The 17,821-nt window shown below is 37.8% G+C and overlaps 1 protein-coding gene across 2 annotated transcripts in view; it reads left to right on the top strand.

Moving 5' to 3' along the window:
* Positions 1-17,821, top strand: part of UBXN7 (UBX domain protein 7) — a 68,422-nt gene that overhangs the window by 8,132 nt on the left and 42,469 nt on the right. For both annotated transcript variants that reach the window (XM_082840144.1, XM_082840143.1), the window contains exons 2-3: positions 12,523-12,670; positions 15,363-15,430. In XM_082840144.1, coding sequence (XP_082696270.1) covers positions 12,523-12,670; positions 15,363-15,430 — 216 coding nt within the window. The remainder of the gene's footprint in view (positions 1-12,522; positions 12,671-15,362; positions 15,431-17,821) is intronic.

Raw genomic sequence — 17,821 nt, 5'->3', positions numbered from 1 at the left:
TTAAGAACCACTGGAACCTTTAATTATCCTTCAGTGATCTTCTGTTTCTAAAACGATACACTTGGGACGTCCCTGGTGGTGCAGTGGTTAAGACTCTGTGCTCCCAATGCAAGGGGTCCGGGTTTGATCCCTGGTCAGGGAACTAGATCCCACATGCATGCTGCAACTGAGAGTTCACATGCCACAACTAAGGAGCCCATGTGCCGCAACTAAGGAGCTGGTGAGCCATAACAAAGGAGCCCGCGAACCACAACTAAGGAGCGCTCCTGCTGCAACTAAGACCCAGCACATCCAAATAAATAAATAAATGTTTTAAAAAATGGCATATTCCTGGGCCCTACCCAGACCCTTCCAATTGGAGTGGGGGCAGGATCTACGTTTTAAAAGAGAAAAAAGATACACTAAGTGATAAAACAAGTGATAAACTAAGAATGCCTGATTATACAAGCACAGATAACTCAGATAATTTGGCTTTATTTAAGAAAGTGAATGGTGTATTTTGCTTCTTGGGCCCCTCTCTAATACTGCCTTCTTCAGTCTTGCCAGGATTTAGCATGTGCTTCTTTTTTAAAAAATCTCATAAGTAGAGACCCCTTTTATGGAAAGCTCTTAGGTCACTATACTGACAAGCTCCAATGATGGAAGTTATCCTGTCAGATTGTCAACAGATATATGATACGCTGCCTATAGTTTAGATTCTAGCACTAAATGGTTAAGTGAGGATTATAGATAAGAATGGCAGTTCTCACTTTGTTATACAGCAGAAACTAACACACCATTGTAAAGCAATTATACTCCAATAAAGATGTTAAAAAGAGCAATTCTGAGCCTTGAGTGTTGACACCTTCTGCCCCCCAAAATATCACAGTTATTATTTCCTTTATTATAGCTTTATTTTTGTCTTAAAGTCATTCTCGGTATAATCCCTTTTAATAAATTCTATTTTAATCTATAGTTCAGTAGATCTCTGGAATACTCACCTATACTTTTTTTACATTTTCCTGTGTTTCTACATCAGCTCTTTTTTGGGGGGGCCACTTGCAGCACCTTAGTTCCCCCACCAGGGATTGAACCTGGGACTTGCAGTGCAAGGGCCAAGTCCTAACCACTGGACTGTCAGGGAATTCCCAGCAGTGGTCATTTTTAAGTTGAATTTCCTTATGAACAAATTTCAAAAGGAGTGAAGCAGCTGGGATTGGTTGCTATTATAGCAGAAGGGAGTTTCGATCCTGCATCAGCATGTTCTTTTTTTTTTTTTAATATTTATTTATTTATTTGGTTGTACTAAGTCTTAGTTGCAGCAGTCGAACTCCTTAGTTGCAGCATGTGGGCTCCTTAGTTGCAGCTTGCTGGCTCCTTTGTTGCAGCACACGGGCTCCTTAGTTGTGGCATGTGAATTCTTAGTTGTGGCATGCATATGGGATCTAGTTCCCCGACCAGGGATCGAACGTGGGCCCCCTGCATTGGGAGCGCGTGGAGTCTTAACCACTATGCCACCAGGGAAGTCCCAGCATGTTGTTTGTCCCTTTTGTGGTGCTTTAGTGCAGTGTGGTGAGCACCTAGAGAGACAAGAGCCCAAATGGTATAAACTCAGCCATTTAATTCTCTGAAAAGAAAAAGATCAGTAGGTGTCATTCAGAAGCTAGTTTTAGGGTTTATTATGGGGCAAAGATAATAGTTCATGTATCTCTTGCTGGAATAAGTAGCCAGAGTAGTTTACATACAGGAACCTTTTAATTTTCAGAAGGCTGCTGTGTAGATAAATTAAAATGGTGGAGTACAATAGACACTGAACTTTTAGACTAGCATTTAAGAAATACAGTAATGTAACCAGTATAACTGGACACAATGTAAAAATATTAGAAAAGCACTGAAAACTTCAGGTTTTATGAGTAATGATATGGAAAATTTTCATCAAATTTGTGCTGGTTTTGCCCCAAGAGTCTGTATTTAATTACCTAACATACAGTTGGCTACTGGGATATTTGAACAACTCCTTTCCCTCAAAAAGTTGAATTTGTTTTTATTTTTGTGTGTTGGGTCTTTGTTGCTGCGTGAGGGCCCCCTCTAGTTGCGGCAAGCAGGGGCTACTCTTCGTTGTTGTGCACAGGCTTCTCATTGCGGTGGCTTCTCTTGTTGCAGAGCACAGGCTCTAGGCACATGGGCTTCAGTAGTTGTGGCACACGGGCTCAGTAGTTGTGGCTCACGGGCTCTAGAGTGCAGGCTCAGTGATTGTGGCGCCTGGGCTTAGTTGCTCCGCGGCGTGTGGGATCTTCCCAGACCAGGGCTCGGACCCATGTTCTCTGCATTGGCAGGCGGATCCTTAACCACTGCACCACAAGGAAGTCTGAGATTTCACTTTATTAAAGTGTTTCCTAATGGTGAGAATGTAAGTCTGTATATACTAGAACTTGAGAACTTTTTATTTTTTTAATTATTTTATTTTTATTGAAGTATAGTTTTTACAATGTTGTGTTAGTTTCTGGTGTACAGCAAAGTGATTCAGTTATACATACGTATATATATATATATTTTCTTATTCTTTTCCATGATAGTTTATTATAAGATATTGAATATAGTTCCTTATGCTATATAGTAGGACCTTATTGCTTATTTTATATATAGTATAGAATTTGAGAACTTTTGGTTCAGCTTGACTGAGGACTTATGGAGAGAGAACTGGTTTGAGAAAAGTGAGAACTGGCCAGTTCAGTGAGTTTTTAAAGTCTGTAAGATAGAAGAGCTAGCAGAGACAAGGATAGAGATAAGGCCCTGTGGAAAAGTAGTATCTGTTCCTGTATATACTTTAGGGTGAGGAGGGAGGGGGAAGGTCCACAACTTAACAGGTGGGTATTTGGTGTGTTGTCAAGAAAAATGAGGGGACTGGGACTTCCCTGGTGGTGCAGTGGTTAAGAATCCACCTGCCAGTGCAGGGGACACGGGTTCAAGCCCTGGTCCGGGAAGATTCCACATGCCGCGGAGCAGCTGAGCCTGTGCACCACAACTGCTGAAGCCCACACCCCCCGGAGCCTGTGCTCTGGAAAGAGAAGCCACCGCAGTGAGAAGCCCACGCACCGCAACTAGAGAAAGCCTGCATGCAGCAACGAGGACCCAACCCCAACGCAGCCAAAAATAAATAAATAAATAAAATTTTAAAAAAAAAAGAGAAGAAGAATGATGGGACTGATTTTACTGCTGTCACTCTCCATATCGTACAGAGGCATGGCATTGTAAAGTACCACCAAGTGATCTGCCTAGGTTACAAAAACATCTGCACCTGGAGGGAGTGGTACAGAGGTGAGATGAAAGCAGAAGGGTATAAAATAGGAGCAGTTTATAAGGGCCAAATCTTGTGTGCAGCTCAAGAGAGATGAAAAGTTTTCCAGTCAGCAGTGCAGAACTGTTGAAACAGGGAGATAATCAAATTTACATTCTTTTGCAATATAGAAGGTATATCAAAAGGAGCATGACCAAGAGCAAAGAAATGTGATAGTTCATGTAAGAGATGTTGAAGGCATGAACAAAGAGTATAGCAGTGGACATAGAATAGTATGGATAGGGATGTTGTTAATTAGATGGAAGCTGTAGGATTTGTTGGTTGACTGATGGGCTGTTTGCAGTTGAAGAGAGAATAGTGGAGGAAAGTTTCTCAATTTTGAGTAATATATGAAGCCCTTTTTTTTTTTGCGGTACGCGGGCCTCTCACTGTTGTGGCCTCTCCCGCTGCGGAGCACAGGCTCCGGACGCACAGGCCCAGCGGCCATGGCTCACAGGCCCAGCTGCTCCGCGGCATGTGGGATCTTCCCGGACCGGGGCACGAACCTGTGTCCCCTGCATCGGTAGGTGGACTCTCAACCACTGCGCCACCAGGGAAGCCCATATGAAGCCCTGGCCCTATGTAACTTAAATTACCATATATACCCAGATATATATATATATATATATATATATATATATATATATATATATACACACACCCAGATATATATATAAATTACCAGTGTCCCCTGCATCGGTAGGCGGACTCTCAACCACTGCGCCACCAGGGAAGCCCATATGAAGCCCTGGCCCTATGTAACTTAAATTACCATATATACCCAGATATATATATATATATATATATATATATACCCAGATATATATATATATATATATATATATACCCAGATATATATATATATATATACACCCAGATATATATATATATATATATACACCCAGATATATATATAAATTACCATATATACCCAGATATAAGGCACACCCCAAATAAAAGGCAATTCTGTATTTGTCCAGTTCCCAAAAAAGATTTTTGAGTAACATAAATATGTAAATTTCTGGAGATTTAAGTGAAATGATTGATGCTTTTTTATAATGTTACTTATTGAGTTAACATTGAATCACAACATTATATATTAATGCTTTTTTCCTGTCATGTTCCATGAAATAATTTTGTTCTGTTTTTGTTTTTTACTAGCATTTAGATATGTCTTTGTCAGCTTTCTGACAAAGCTGTAGCTGCTCAATATCATCTGAGAGTTTTTTGGAGCGTGTGATTTTCACTTTATGTTGTTTGAGATATAGCACATTTAAAATTTGTATATGATGCTTTCACTGGACATTTTATCTTAAGTTCATTTATCCTAAATACCCATTTGCTATTTGTGATTTCCACAGTGTAACCATATTGCTTTGTAAATGAAATTTAAAACATAAATATATGCGGTTTAAAATTCAAAGGATAGGGGAATTCCCTGGTGGTCCAGTGGTTAGGACTCGGCGCTTTCACTGCCAGGGCCCGGATTCAATCCCTGGTCAGAGAACTAAGATCCCACAAACGTGTGGCGCAGCCAAGAGGAAAAAAATTCAAAGGATATAGAAGGGTTGTTTTGGCTGAAGTCTGGCCTTTCTTTCCCCAGTGTACTAACTGGTTAGCTGAAGTACTATGAGATAGTTTTAGATCAGTTTATTAGATATTGATCACATGCAAGCGAACATGACATTAGATGCTGGGGTACCAAGACAAAAATCAACCCCAGTGTTCAAGAAGCTCCTGCTCTTTTGGAGGAGCTAGAAAGTAAACAAGTATTTACTGCTTAGTAGTATGTCCATGTATGTAATAGAAGAGTATCACAGTGGTGTGAGTGGGGAGGAGGTAGTGTAGAGAATGCTTAGCACAGGAATTGAAAAAAGTAACACTTATGGTGATTCTTGAGCATGCATGAACTAGACGAAGGGAGAGATAAGGGGAATAAGGACTTTCCAAGCGTGTAATTTGGTGTGACTGTACTGAATTGCATAGGATGGAGAAGAGGAGAGGAAAAGCCAGAGAGATAAGCTGACGTCTGATCACAGAGGACTCGCCAGATCATAAGAACTTTGGAATTTATACTGTGGGTGTCAGAGAGCTATTAACTTAAACTGTGTGTGTGTGTTTGTATTTGTGTGTTATAAGCACACTTGTATTTTGGAACATAACTTCAGCAGCAAAGTGGAAGATAGAATGATGATCAGTTAGGAGCCTATTGTAGTAATCCAGGTAAGAAGAATTAAGGACTTGATTTTAAAGTCTTAGAGATAATAATAGAGAAGAGAAAACAAATGAAAGATATTAAGAGTCGAGTCAGCAGTTCATTTCTGGCAGTAGGACTAAACTAGAGAGATACCATGAATAACCCTCCCAAGTGAGGAAAATCCTGAATAAAATATTTTAAAAAATCTTTCAAAATGTATCATTGGGCTGGCAAGAAAGTAAAGAATATTCAGAAGCTAAAAATGAAATGAAATTGGAAATGAGATGTTAGCATGGTTTAAAGTAAGCTTTCACCCTGGTTGAATCTGCCCGAACTGGATGGCTTTGAACTTCTCTTTTGATGGCATCAGAGGGCACAGGAAACAAGCTTGCAGCCTTCCTAAGGAGAGGAATCTGAAAGGAGAACCTTCCCATACATGAAGCGGGGACCTTGGCATTTGGGGTGTGGCAGGAGAAATCTTCACTGAGAATTTATAACAAGGGTCCTTACAGGGTCACATTTCCCATGTGGTTTCATAAAACTTCAAGTAAAGAATGTATTTTATTTTATTTAAAGAAATTTTTTTTAAGAACTAACATTTATTATTTTTGGCTGCATTGGGTCTTCGTTGCTGCTCACAGGCTTTCTCTAGTTGCGGCGAGCGGGGGCTACTCTTCATTGTGGTGCACAGGCTTCTCATTGCGGTGGCTTCTCTTGTGGAGCATGGGCCCTAGGCGCGAGGGCTTCAGTAGTTGTGGCACATGGGCTCAGTAGTTGTGGCGAGCAGGTTCTAGAGTACAGGCTCAGTAGTTGTGGCTCACGGGCTTAGTTGCTCCGTGGCATGTGGGATCTTCCCGCATCCAGGGCTCGAACCCATGTCCCCTGCATTGGTAGGCAGATTCTTAACCACTGCACCACCAGGGAAGCCCCAAGAATGTATTTTAAATAGTCTCTGTTTGGTGATGCCATCAGGTACCTTACAAAATCTCTCAAGTTACCTTCTCTTAGGAGGGATGTACCTTCCCCAGCCTTCAAAAATCTACAGATTAAAATTCCAAGCCACTTGAGATCATAGTCAAAAAAAAATCACAAAGTGCACAAAAAAACATTGCATAGTGAGCAAGAGCCAGCAGAAATGAGACAGTGACCTCTAGAGACTGCAGAAAGTTTATATTTTGTCTTAGTAATTCCAGTAAGTTTGATTAATATATTAGAAGAAATGAAAAGAAATGTGAGTATGAAGTAAGGGTCTCTGACCAGGCAGATTAGGAAACAAAAACCCCAGAACTTCTAGTTATAAAAAATTAACTAAAATTAAAAGCTCATGAACAGGTAAAAAACAAATTGGCACAGCATAGAATGAAGAGTTCTAACATACATCTAATTGGAGTTCCAGAAGGACATAAGTGTGAATGAAGGAGTAAGGCAATTTTTATTTATTTATTTTTAACATCTTCATTGGAGTATAACTGCTTTACAGTGGTGTGTTACTTTCGCTGTATAACAAAGTGAATCAGCTATACGTATACATATATCCACATATCTCCTCCCTCTTGGGTCTCCCTCCCACCCTCCCTATCCCACCCCTCTAGGTGGTCCCAAAGCACTGAGCTGATTTCCCTGTGCTATGCGGCTGCTTCCCACCAGCTATCTGTTTTACATTTGGTAGTGTATATATGTCCATGCCACTCTCTCACTTCGTCCCAGCTTAACCTTCCCCTTCCCCGTGTCCTGCTTAACCTTCCCCTTCTCCGTGTCCTCAAGTCCATTCTCTACATCTGCATCTTTATTCCTGTCCTGCCCCTAGGTTCTTCAGAACAGTTTTTTTTTTAGATTCCATATATATGTGTCAGCATACGGTATTTGTTTTTCTCTTTCTGACTTACTTCACTCTGTATGACAGACTCTAGGTCCATCCACCTCACTACATATAACTCAATTTCGTTTCTTTTTATGGCTCAGTAATATTCCATTTTTTATATGTGCCACATCTTCTTTATCCATTCATCTGTCAGTGGACACTTAGGTTGCTTCCATGTCCTGGCTATTGTAAATAGAGCTGCAATGAACATTGTGGTACATGACTCTTTGAATTATGGTTTTCTCAGGGTATATGCCCAGTAGTGGGATTGCTGGGTCATGTGATAGTTCTATTTTTAGTTTTTTAAGGAACCTCCATACTGTTCTCCATAGTGGTTGTGTCAGTTTACATTCCCACAAGCAGTGCAAGAGGGTTCCCTTTTCTCCGCACCCTCTCCAGCATTTATTGTTTGTAGATTTTTTGATGATGGCCATTCTGACCCGTGTGAGGTGATACCTTATTGTAGTTTTGATTTGCATCTTTCTGATGATTAGTGATGTTGAGCATCCTTTCATGTGTTTGTTGGCAATCTGTATATCTTCTTTGGAGAAATGCCTCTTTAGGTCTTCTACCCATTTTTGGATTGGGTTGTTTGCGTTTTTTTGATACTGAGCTGCATGAGCTGTCTGTATATTTTGGAGATTAATCCTTTGTCAGTTGCTTCGTTTGCAAATATTTTCTCCCATTCTGAGAGTTGGCTTTTCGTCTTGTTTATGGTTTCCTTTCGTGTGGAAAAGCTTTTAAGTTTCATTAGGTTCCATCTGTTTATTTTTGTTTTTATTTCCAGTTTTCTAGGAGGTGGGTCAAAAAGGATCTTGATGTGATGTATGTCGTAGAGTGTTCTGCCTATGTTTTCCTCTAAGAGGTTTATAGTGTCTGGCCTTACATTAGGTCTTTAATCCATTTTGAGTTTGTTTATTTATTATTTATTTATTTATTTATTTTTGCGGTATGCAGGCCTCTCACTGTTGTGGCCTCTCCTGTTGCGGAGCACAGGACCCGGACATGCAGGCCCAGCGGCCACGGCTTGCAGGCCCAGCTGCTCCGTGGCATGTGGGATCTTCCTGGACCGGGACACGAACCTGTGTCCCCTGCATTGGCAGGCGGACTCTCAACCACTGCGCCACCAGGGAAGCCCGAGTTTATTTTTGTGTATGGTTTTAGGGAGTGTTCTAATTTCATTCTTTTACATGTAGGTGTCCAGTTTTCCCAGCACCACTTACTGAAGAGGTTGTCTTTTCTCCATTGTATATTCTTGCCTCCTTTATCAAAGATAAGGTGACCATAGGCATGTGGGTTTATCTCTGGGCTTTCTATCCTGTTCCATTGATCTATATTTCTGTTTCTGTGCCAGTACCATACTATCTTGATTACGGTAGCTTTGTAGTATAGTTTGAAGGCAGGAAGCCTGATTCCTCTAGCTCCGTTTTTCTTTCTCAAGATTGCTTTGGCTATTTGGAGTCTTTTGTGTTTCCATACAAACTGTGAAATTTTTTTGTTCTAGTTCTTTGAAAAATGCCATTGGTAGTTTGATAGGGATTGCATTGAATCTGTAGATTGCTTTCGGTAGTATAGTCATTTTCACAGTGTTGATTCTTCCAATCTAAGAACATGGTATATCTCTCCATCTGTTGGTATCATCTTTAATTTCTTTCATCAGTGTCTTATAGTTTTCTGCATACAGGTCTTTTGTCTCCTTAGTTAGGTTTATTCTTAGGTATTTTATTCTTTTTGTTCCAGTGGTAAATGGGAGTGTTTCCTTAATTTCTCTTTCAGATTTTTCATCATTAGTGTATAGGAATGCTAGAGATTTCTGTGCATTAACTTTATATCCTGCTACTTTACCAAATTCACTGGTTAGCTCTAGTAGTTTTCTGGTAGCAGCTTTGGGATTCTCTGTATAGTATCATGTCATCTGCAAACAGTGACAGTTTTACTTCTTCTTTTCTGATTTGGATTCCTTTTATTTCTTTTTCTTCTCTGATTGCTATGGCTAAAACTTCCAAAACTGTATTGAATAATAGTGGTTAGAGTGGGCAGCCTTGTCTTGTTCCTGATCTTAGTGGAAATGGTTTCAGTTTTTCACCATTGAGAACGATGTTGGCTGTGGGTTTGTCATATATGGCCTTTATTATGTTGAGGTAAGTTCCCTCTATGCCTACTTTCTGCAGGGTTTTTATCATAAATGGGTGTTGAATTTTGTTGAAAACTTTTTCTGTATCGAGTTGAGTATATGGTATTTCTCCTTCAATTTGTTAATATGGTTTATCACATTGATTGATTTGCATATATTGAAGGATCCTTGCATTCCTGGGATAAACCCCATTTAATCATGGTGTATGATCCTTTTAATGTGCTGTTAGATTCTGTTTGCTAGTATTTTGTTGAGGAGTTTTGCATGTGTGTTCATCAGTGATATTGATCTGTAGTTTTCTGTGACCTCTTCATCTGGTTTTGGTATCAGGGTGACGGTGGCCTCATAGAATGAGTTTGGGAGTGTTCCTCCCTGTGCTATATTTTGGAAGAGTTTGAGAAGGACAGGTGTTAGCTCTTCTCTAAATGTTTGATAGAATTTGCCTGTGAATCCATCTGATCCTGGACTTTTGTTTGTTGGAAGATTTGTAATCATAGTTTCAATTTCAGTGCTTGTGATTGGTCTGTTTATATTTTCTATTTCTTCCTGGTCCAGTCTCGGAAGGTTGTGCTTTTCTAAGAATTTGTCCATTTCTTCCAGGTTGGCCATTTTATTGGCATATAGTTGCTTGTAGTAATCTCTCATGGTCTTTTATATTTCTGCCATGTCAGTTGTCACTTCTCCTTTTTCATTTCTAATTCTAGTGATTTGAGTCTTCTCCGTTTTTTTCTTGATGAGTCTGGCTAGTGGTTTATCAATTTTGTTTATCTTCGCAAAGAACCAGCTTTTAGTTTTATTAATCTTAGCTGTTGTTTCCTTCATTTCTTTTTCTTTTATTTCTGATCTGATCTTTATGATTTCTTTTCTTCTGCTAACTTTGGGGGTTTTTTGTTCTTCTTTACTCTAATTGCTTTAGGTGTAAGTTTAGTTTGTTTATCTGAGATGTTTCTTGTGTCTTGCGGTAAGATTGTATTGCTATAAACTTCCTCTTAGAACTGCTTTTGCTGCATCCCATAGGTTTTGGGTCATTGTATTTTCATTGTCATTTGTTTCTAGGTATTTTTTGATTTCCTCATTGATCTCTTGGTTATTTAGTAGTGTACTGTTTAGCCTCCATGTGTTTGTAATTTTCACAGATTTTTTTCCTGTAATTGATATCTAGTCTCATAGCATTATGGTTGGAAAAGATACTTGATACGATTTCAATTTTCTTAAATTTACCAAGGCTTGAATTGTGACCCAGGATAAGATCTATCCTGCAGAATGTTCCATGAGCACTTGAGAAGACAGTGTATGCTGTTGTTTTTGGGTGGAATGTCCTATAAATATCAATTAAGTCCATCTTGTTTAATGTATCATTTAAAGCTTGTGTGGTAATTTTTAAATAGAAATGTCTGAGAATTTTTCAGAACTGATAAATGAAAACAGTCCTTATGGTGGAAGTCCAGTGAATCCCAAGGAGGATAAATAAAATCAGCCCCAGGAAATAGAGTGAAACTGCAGAAGACCAAAGACAGAGAAGATCTTAAAAGCAACTAGAGAGAAACAACAGATTGGTGTAAAAATGTTCTTCTTTAGTCTGGCAACTTACTTCTCAGAAGCAACAACAGAAGACACTGGAATGCTGTCTTCAATGTACTGAGAGAAAATAGCTGTCAGCCTTAGAAACGAATATCCAGTGGTGAAACTGTCTTTCAGGAACAATAGCAAAACAAAGGCGTTGTCAGACCAAAAAAACAAACAAAAAACCACACCCACACCCACAGCCTTCACTGCAGGAGACTCTTAAGGGACACAGTTGAGGCAGAAGGAAGGTCATCCCAAGTGGAAAGCCCAAGATGGTTTTTTTTTTCCCTTTTTATTTATTTTTTCTTTTTCATTGTGGTTTATTACAGGATATTGAATATAGTTTCTTGTGACCTGAGATGCTTTTTTTTTTTTTTTTTTTGGCGGTACGCGGGCCTCTCAGTGTTGTGGCCTCTCCCGTTGCAGAGCACAGGCTCCGGACGCGCAGGCTCAGCGGCCATGGCTCACGGGCCCAGCCGCTCCGCAGCATGTGGGATCTTCCCGGACGGGGGCACGAACCTGTGTCCCCTGCATTGGCAGGCAGACTCTCAACCACAGTGCCACCAGGGAAGCCCCTGAGATGCTTTTTAATGCCCACAAAATGTCCCACCAAATAGATTTACAATTTAGACTCTACTACTATTAGACATTTATGTTATCTATAATTTTTCAGTTTTAACTGAAGCTATACTGGACATGTGTATAGATATGTTTATGCATGTGTTTTATATAGGTTTATTTAGACTAGATTTATGTAGATTTATTTAGACTTTATATAGATTTATATAGATTTATTTAGACCACACGCCCAAATTATTGGGTCAAAAAATTAACAGGCATTATGTTTCTTGATACATGTTATAAAATTGATTTGTTAAAGGGCTTTACCAGTTTACATTGCATCAAACAGATTATGCTTGCTTTACTGTACAAGTGAGTGTATGATAGGGCCAGTTTTAAATGATGAAGATTGACATTTCTTACCAAATTTTGACTTAGTTATATCTTTGACAAAAAGTCCCATCTCCCTTCTCTCCCGTTGTTATTAAAGTGTTTCCTTTCTTATAGAAGTAGAAATCGGTAACTGAATGCATTCTTTCTAACAAAATATTTCTAACTTTCTAGAGCATAGTCTTTCATTTTCTTTTTTAGTTTATTAACAAATATATAGTCGGCCCATATAAAGAAATGGCAAATAATGCTTTATTTAGTTTTTGTTTTATTATGAAGGAAGACTACTATTTTTAATGCTGCTGCTTTCTTTTCTAACTCTGTATATTTCACAGTAGTCAGCCAACAAGCATAGAAGTAAACAGTTTTTGTTTTAAAAATCATTCATTCTAGAGAGGGAAAAGTACTATTTGCTTGGGAATTCTGTATTCTAATGTGAACTGAATGTAAGAAGGTGTCTTTTTTTAAACTTTTTTCTTGTTTTTATACTATTTCAGGTGCAAGTGAAAGTGTAGGGAAACATATGCTTGAAGCCTGCAACAATAATCTGGAGATGGCAGTCACTATGTTTTTGGATGGTGGAGGAATCGCTGAAGAGCCAAGTACCAGTTCAGCAAGTGTCTCCACTGTCAGACCACACACAGAGTATGAATTTATTATTTATTATTGGGAGCTACCCCCTGCCAAAATTGAGCAGTTACATTTTTACATGTTAGGTTAATTCTCTGTTTTGAACAAATTAAAAGTTGAAAGTATCTGAAAGTGTCAGGTGAAAATTTTTATACTTATATGCTTTAAGTTCTCTACAGCACTGTCAAGTCCGTTATTTAATCCTCAGAAGAACCCTATAGGGTGGCATTATTATCCACATTTTACAGAGGAAGCAGAAGGATAGCCATTTCCCCAAGCTATACAGCAATTAAGTAGCAGATATGGAAGGAAAGCCCAATAAAGCTCAGATTTCGCAATTCTGGATTTTCCTACATTGTCCCAGGAAAGTTTTGAGTTGTCATGAAAAAATTTTTGAAGAAAATTTATGCCCTAAATAGCTACATGTTGCTAATCTTTAGAGGCACCTTCAGCATATAGAACTGTAATATATAGAGCATAGTAACATGATAAATACATTTGGTGTTTACTGCCCTTTACATTTGATACCAATGAGAGTTTGAAATGAGTATCTGTTAAGCAAAATTCCAGTAGTCTTTGGAAAATATTAGAGATAAATTTTACTCAAATGAAAAACACTGATTTTTGAGTCAAAATTTCAAAGATCCTTAAATAAGATTTTAATACTCATAGCCATTTATAACTTTTCAGTGTTTACAACATGAGATACTAAAAAAGAAGAATCCCCTTAAATAGGAATAGGCAAAAACATGGATTTTATTTTTACTAAATTAGATTTAAAAAGCTAAATAAACATTCAGGACATGATTGCCTCTTTTTTTTTTTATCTAGTTCCAGATTCTAGAGTAATATTGTTTCCCCACAAAGTGTGAACTCTAGAGGTTATATAAGTTTTCTCCTATCGATGTTGGCTGTGTATTTCAAGTTTGATAGCCCATTCTCCACCAACATAACTCAAATCTTTAATGGAAATTAATATGAAAACATGATTTAGTTTACATTCACTTGAATAACAGGTATTCATAGCTGATTTCTGGGGACATATCAGTCCTCACTGTTTAAAACATGTTTTCTTAATTGTACTTAAAAATAGTTTTGATTAATGAATGTCTTTTCCTGCTGAATTACATTATAATTTTACTTAGATTATTTGTATTACTAATTGATTAACATTTGATAGTGGCACCTACTTCCTAAACTAAAATTTTCTTTCTTTACAGTTCACCTTCTGTTCCATTCTTCCATTTTGCTGGGTAGCTAGCAGTCTTGGAATAGATGACCTCAAATATGTAGTAATCAAGTCTTTCTGTATAGGGACTACTAATTAAGCCATCACCCTAATTGATGTATTTCATCAGATTAAGGCTTGTTTTTTGAGTAATTAAATTGCCTTAGATTGAGATAACTTTGTACACACACACACACACACACACACACACACACACACACACAGTAAGGTGAATTATACCAATAATGGAAAGATCTATTCAGGTAAAAGATGTGTTTGAAGTTTTTAGTTTTGCTAAGATAATGGCCTGTTTCTCTTTGGTGAAAGAGATTTAATAGAGCTTCCTCTTAGAGACACATTGTCTGTTTCTTTAGAGTATTGCAGTTCTGTGTGTGAGCAGTGACTGAAATCCAGTAGGAAAGAGTGCTTAACATAATTTTGAATTATCCTTTATCCTTCACTCATTTGGCTTATTGTAGATTTCTTTGTTTAACTAGTTCTTTGATTACAGGATGTTAGTTTTTGTTGACAAATTAGTATTGATACTGTATTAAATAAAGTATGTTTTGAAGTTTCAACTTTCAGGTGTCAAAAACAGGGCCTTAAGCTCAGTTATTAGTATTAGAAACACCTGAATGAAAAACATTAGGCCTAACATAAATTAATATTTATTATAAGGGGAGCATATTAAATTTGAAACTTACTCTTACTTGCTATGAGCATTAATCAGCAGAATTTCGTATTTGAGTTAAAACTAAAATAATTAAACTGATTTATAAAGGGATATACACCATTTTTACAGCATATTTTAAATGAGAATTGTTCACTGGAAGAGATGGATTATTAGTAAACCCTCTGGAGGTAAACTTTGAAGAGTTTTTAGGCTTTTAAAAGAGTATTTTTTCTGTTTTATATATGTTAGTGTCTATTTAATAAATAATTCAAGGGTACTACCTTTGTTAGCCAGCTTCATAACTAGCATAAAATTAATTGCCTGTTTAAGCTTATTTTAATATATCTGATTTAATTATCTATTATTTGATGTAGTGTTGATGTAATATTGTTTTTATTAAGCTCATATTTTCCATTAATTTTTTGCCTGAATTGTGTGTGTGTGTGTGTGTGTGTGTGTGTGTGTGTGTGTGTGTGTATTTGTAAATTTCCTATCTTCTTTTTTTTCTAAAGAATTTAGGGCAGGGAACTTAGAGGAGAGGAGAAATATTTTTTATTTTTCTGTTTGTTCTCTTTCTTTATGAACCCATTTGCACTATCTATGCCAGGTACTTTATTCCAGTTCATCTCTATATGGAAATCATCTGACAGTCATTTATCATAATTTAATGTGGTTCCTATAAGTCACTAAATCTATTGTTCATTTTATATGTTAATTTGAATGTGTTCACAATAGTTACGGTAAGAATAGGTAGCAGAAAACAGTTTTCATTTGGATATTTTCCCACTTTTTTTTTTTTTTAATAGAGAGGAAGTCCGTGCCCCAATTCCTCAAAAGCAGGAAATATTGGTGGAACCAGAACCTTTGTTTGGTGGTAAGTTTACCTTTTTTCCTTAGCTTTATTTGACTTTATTGTTGTCTTCGGGATTTTAGTGAAGCTATCAAAAGATATGAAGGCTTGCTCAGAGATTGTTACTTCAAGTAGAGTTGATTCTTATCTTGTAATTCTGTACTCCCCTCAGGAAAGTTGCACAATTGGCTCTTTCCGAGGAGTGAGCCAGATTAAAAAGTTGATAGTTGTTGCAGAATGCCAAAAGGAGGAAAATAAGCAAAAAGAACTGCTGCCTTAAAATGGAAACAAATCTATCATTAGATAAAAGACTATGATTATATTTTGTTTTTTGGGTACCCACTTGACTGCCATATCCTTACTGTCTTGATATGCTGTACCTTCACTCTTTTTTAATTTCTAGAAGTGCTGTTCTTGTATTGAAAAAAGGAAGAAGTAATCCCTAATCCATGCAAAAAATTGTGATATCAATCTGGGGTGCATAGAGAAGATAGTAGAAAATGGAACATTTAATCAAATTTAAAGAAAATTTATAGTTTTATTTTAATAAGCACTTATTTACCTTTTGTGAGCCAGATATTTTAGGCATTAATAGGTATATTAAATAACAGAAGAGGGCTTCCCTGGTGGTGCAGTGGTTGAGAGTCCGCCTGCCGATGCAGGGGACATGGGTTCCTGCCCCGGTCCGGGAAAATCCCACATGCCGCGGAGCGGCTGGGCCCGTGAGCCATGGCCGCTGAGCCTGCACGTCAGAGCCTGTGCTCCGCAACGGGAGAGGCCACCACAGTGAGAGGCCCACGTACCGCAAAAAAAAAAACAAACAAAAACTGAAGATAGGGGACTTCCCTGGCGGTCCAGTGGTTAAGACTCTGCGTTTCCAGTGCAATGGGCAGGGGTTCAATCCCTGGCTGGGGAACTAAGAGCCCGCATGTCATGCGGCATGGGCAAAAAAAAAAATTTAAAAAACAAAAAAACCCCCCAGCAGATGAAGTTATGATTTGGTTGGGTAGACAGAGACATAGAAATGTATATTGTATATATTGAGAACAGCAGTGCAGAGAAATAGGCCTATAAAAAGTTACGTAGGTAAACTAAAATAAAGAAGAAATAAATTGTAAGAAAAGGATGAAGAAAATTACATAAACCATATCTTTTGATTTGAAAAAGCAACTTAGTTGAGAGTTATAAGATTGATTTTTAACTTGGGAGCTTTGGAGTTTACTGTAGAAAGGAATAAAGAATATACTTTCCAGTTTCAGAAATAAAGATGGGAGGAAGAAAACAATAAGGTCTAAATATTGAAATATGTGTGCTTTCTGAACTGTTCAATTTAGCTAGTCATTGTGCCTTTAATATACCAGAGGTAATAAAGCATTGTTCATGTTTTTTTTTTTTCATATAAATGTTATAGATTTTGGAGCTGAGGAATGCCCTTGGAAGCTTTTTCTTTCTTTTATTGCAAGGAATAAAGGCAAGATCTTTGAGTGGGGAAGACTACAGCAAATGGATTCTGTGCTATTTTACTGTTTAACAGAGGCAAAAGAGTTCCCATTTGAAACTCCACTTTCTTCCTTCTACATCTGGTTTGGTGAGGGGGGTGAGAATGACTTTATACAGTTAGGGAGTCATTCCTAACTTTCATTATTAGACCTTATTGTAACTTTGAAAAGGTTTTTGGAGAACTATTTTCTTCTTTGGGATAGTATCGATTTTTAAAAAATTAATTAATTAATTAATTTTGGCTGCGCTGGGTCTTCGTGTGGCGTGCAGGCTCTAGAGCATGCGGGCTTAGTAGTTGTGGCATGCGGGCTCTCTAGTAGTGGTATGTGGGATCTTAGTTCCCTGACCAGGGATCGAACCCAGGTCCCCTGCATTGGGAGAGCGGAGTCTTAACCACTGGACCACCAGGGAAGTCCCAGGGATAGTATTGATTTAAAGTGTGATTCTCAAAGTGTGGTCAGGGAGTCCCTGATGCCCTTTCAGTGGGTCTGTAAGATCAAAACTGTTTTCATAATAATACTAACAAGTTATTTGCCTTTTTCACTGTGTTGACATTTGGGCTGATAATTCAGAAGCAGTGATGGGTCATACTGCTGCATCTTAATTGAATCAGGACAGTGGCACCAAACTGCTACTATTTGTTGAATTCTTCACTGACACACACTTGCAGTTTAAAAAAAAAAAACCCAAAGCAATAAAAATTAATTTCATTTGATCTTGATCCACATTTTTAAACTATTCTGTTTGATGACATAGGATGTGTGCATAAAGCACTTCTGCATACTGAAGTACTCTGGTTACTTTTTTTTTTTTTTTTTTTGGTCTCTGGTTACTTTAAGGTGAAACACTTGTACAGTTGTTTGAGGTGAAAGCAAAACTAGCTGCTTTTTTTATGGAACATTATTTTCCTTGAAA

This window comes from Leucopleurus acutus, assembly GCF_964270905.1.
Source record: "Leucopleurus acutus genome assembly, chromosome: 5".
In the NCBI taxonomy this organism is placed as follows: Eukaryota; Metazoa; Chordata; class Mammalia; order Artiodactyla; family Delphinidae; genus Leucopleurus; species Leucopleurus acutus.
The sequence above is the reverse complement of the archived record's forward strand: the minus strand, read 5'-3'. Positions and strand labels throughout refer to the sequence as shown.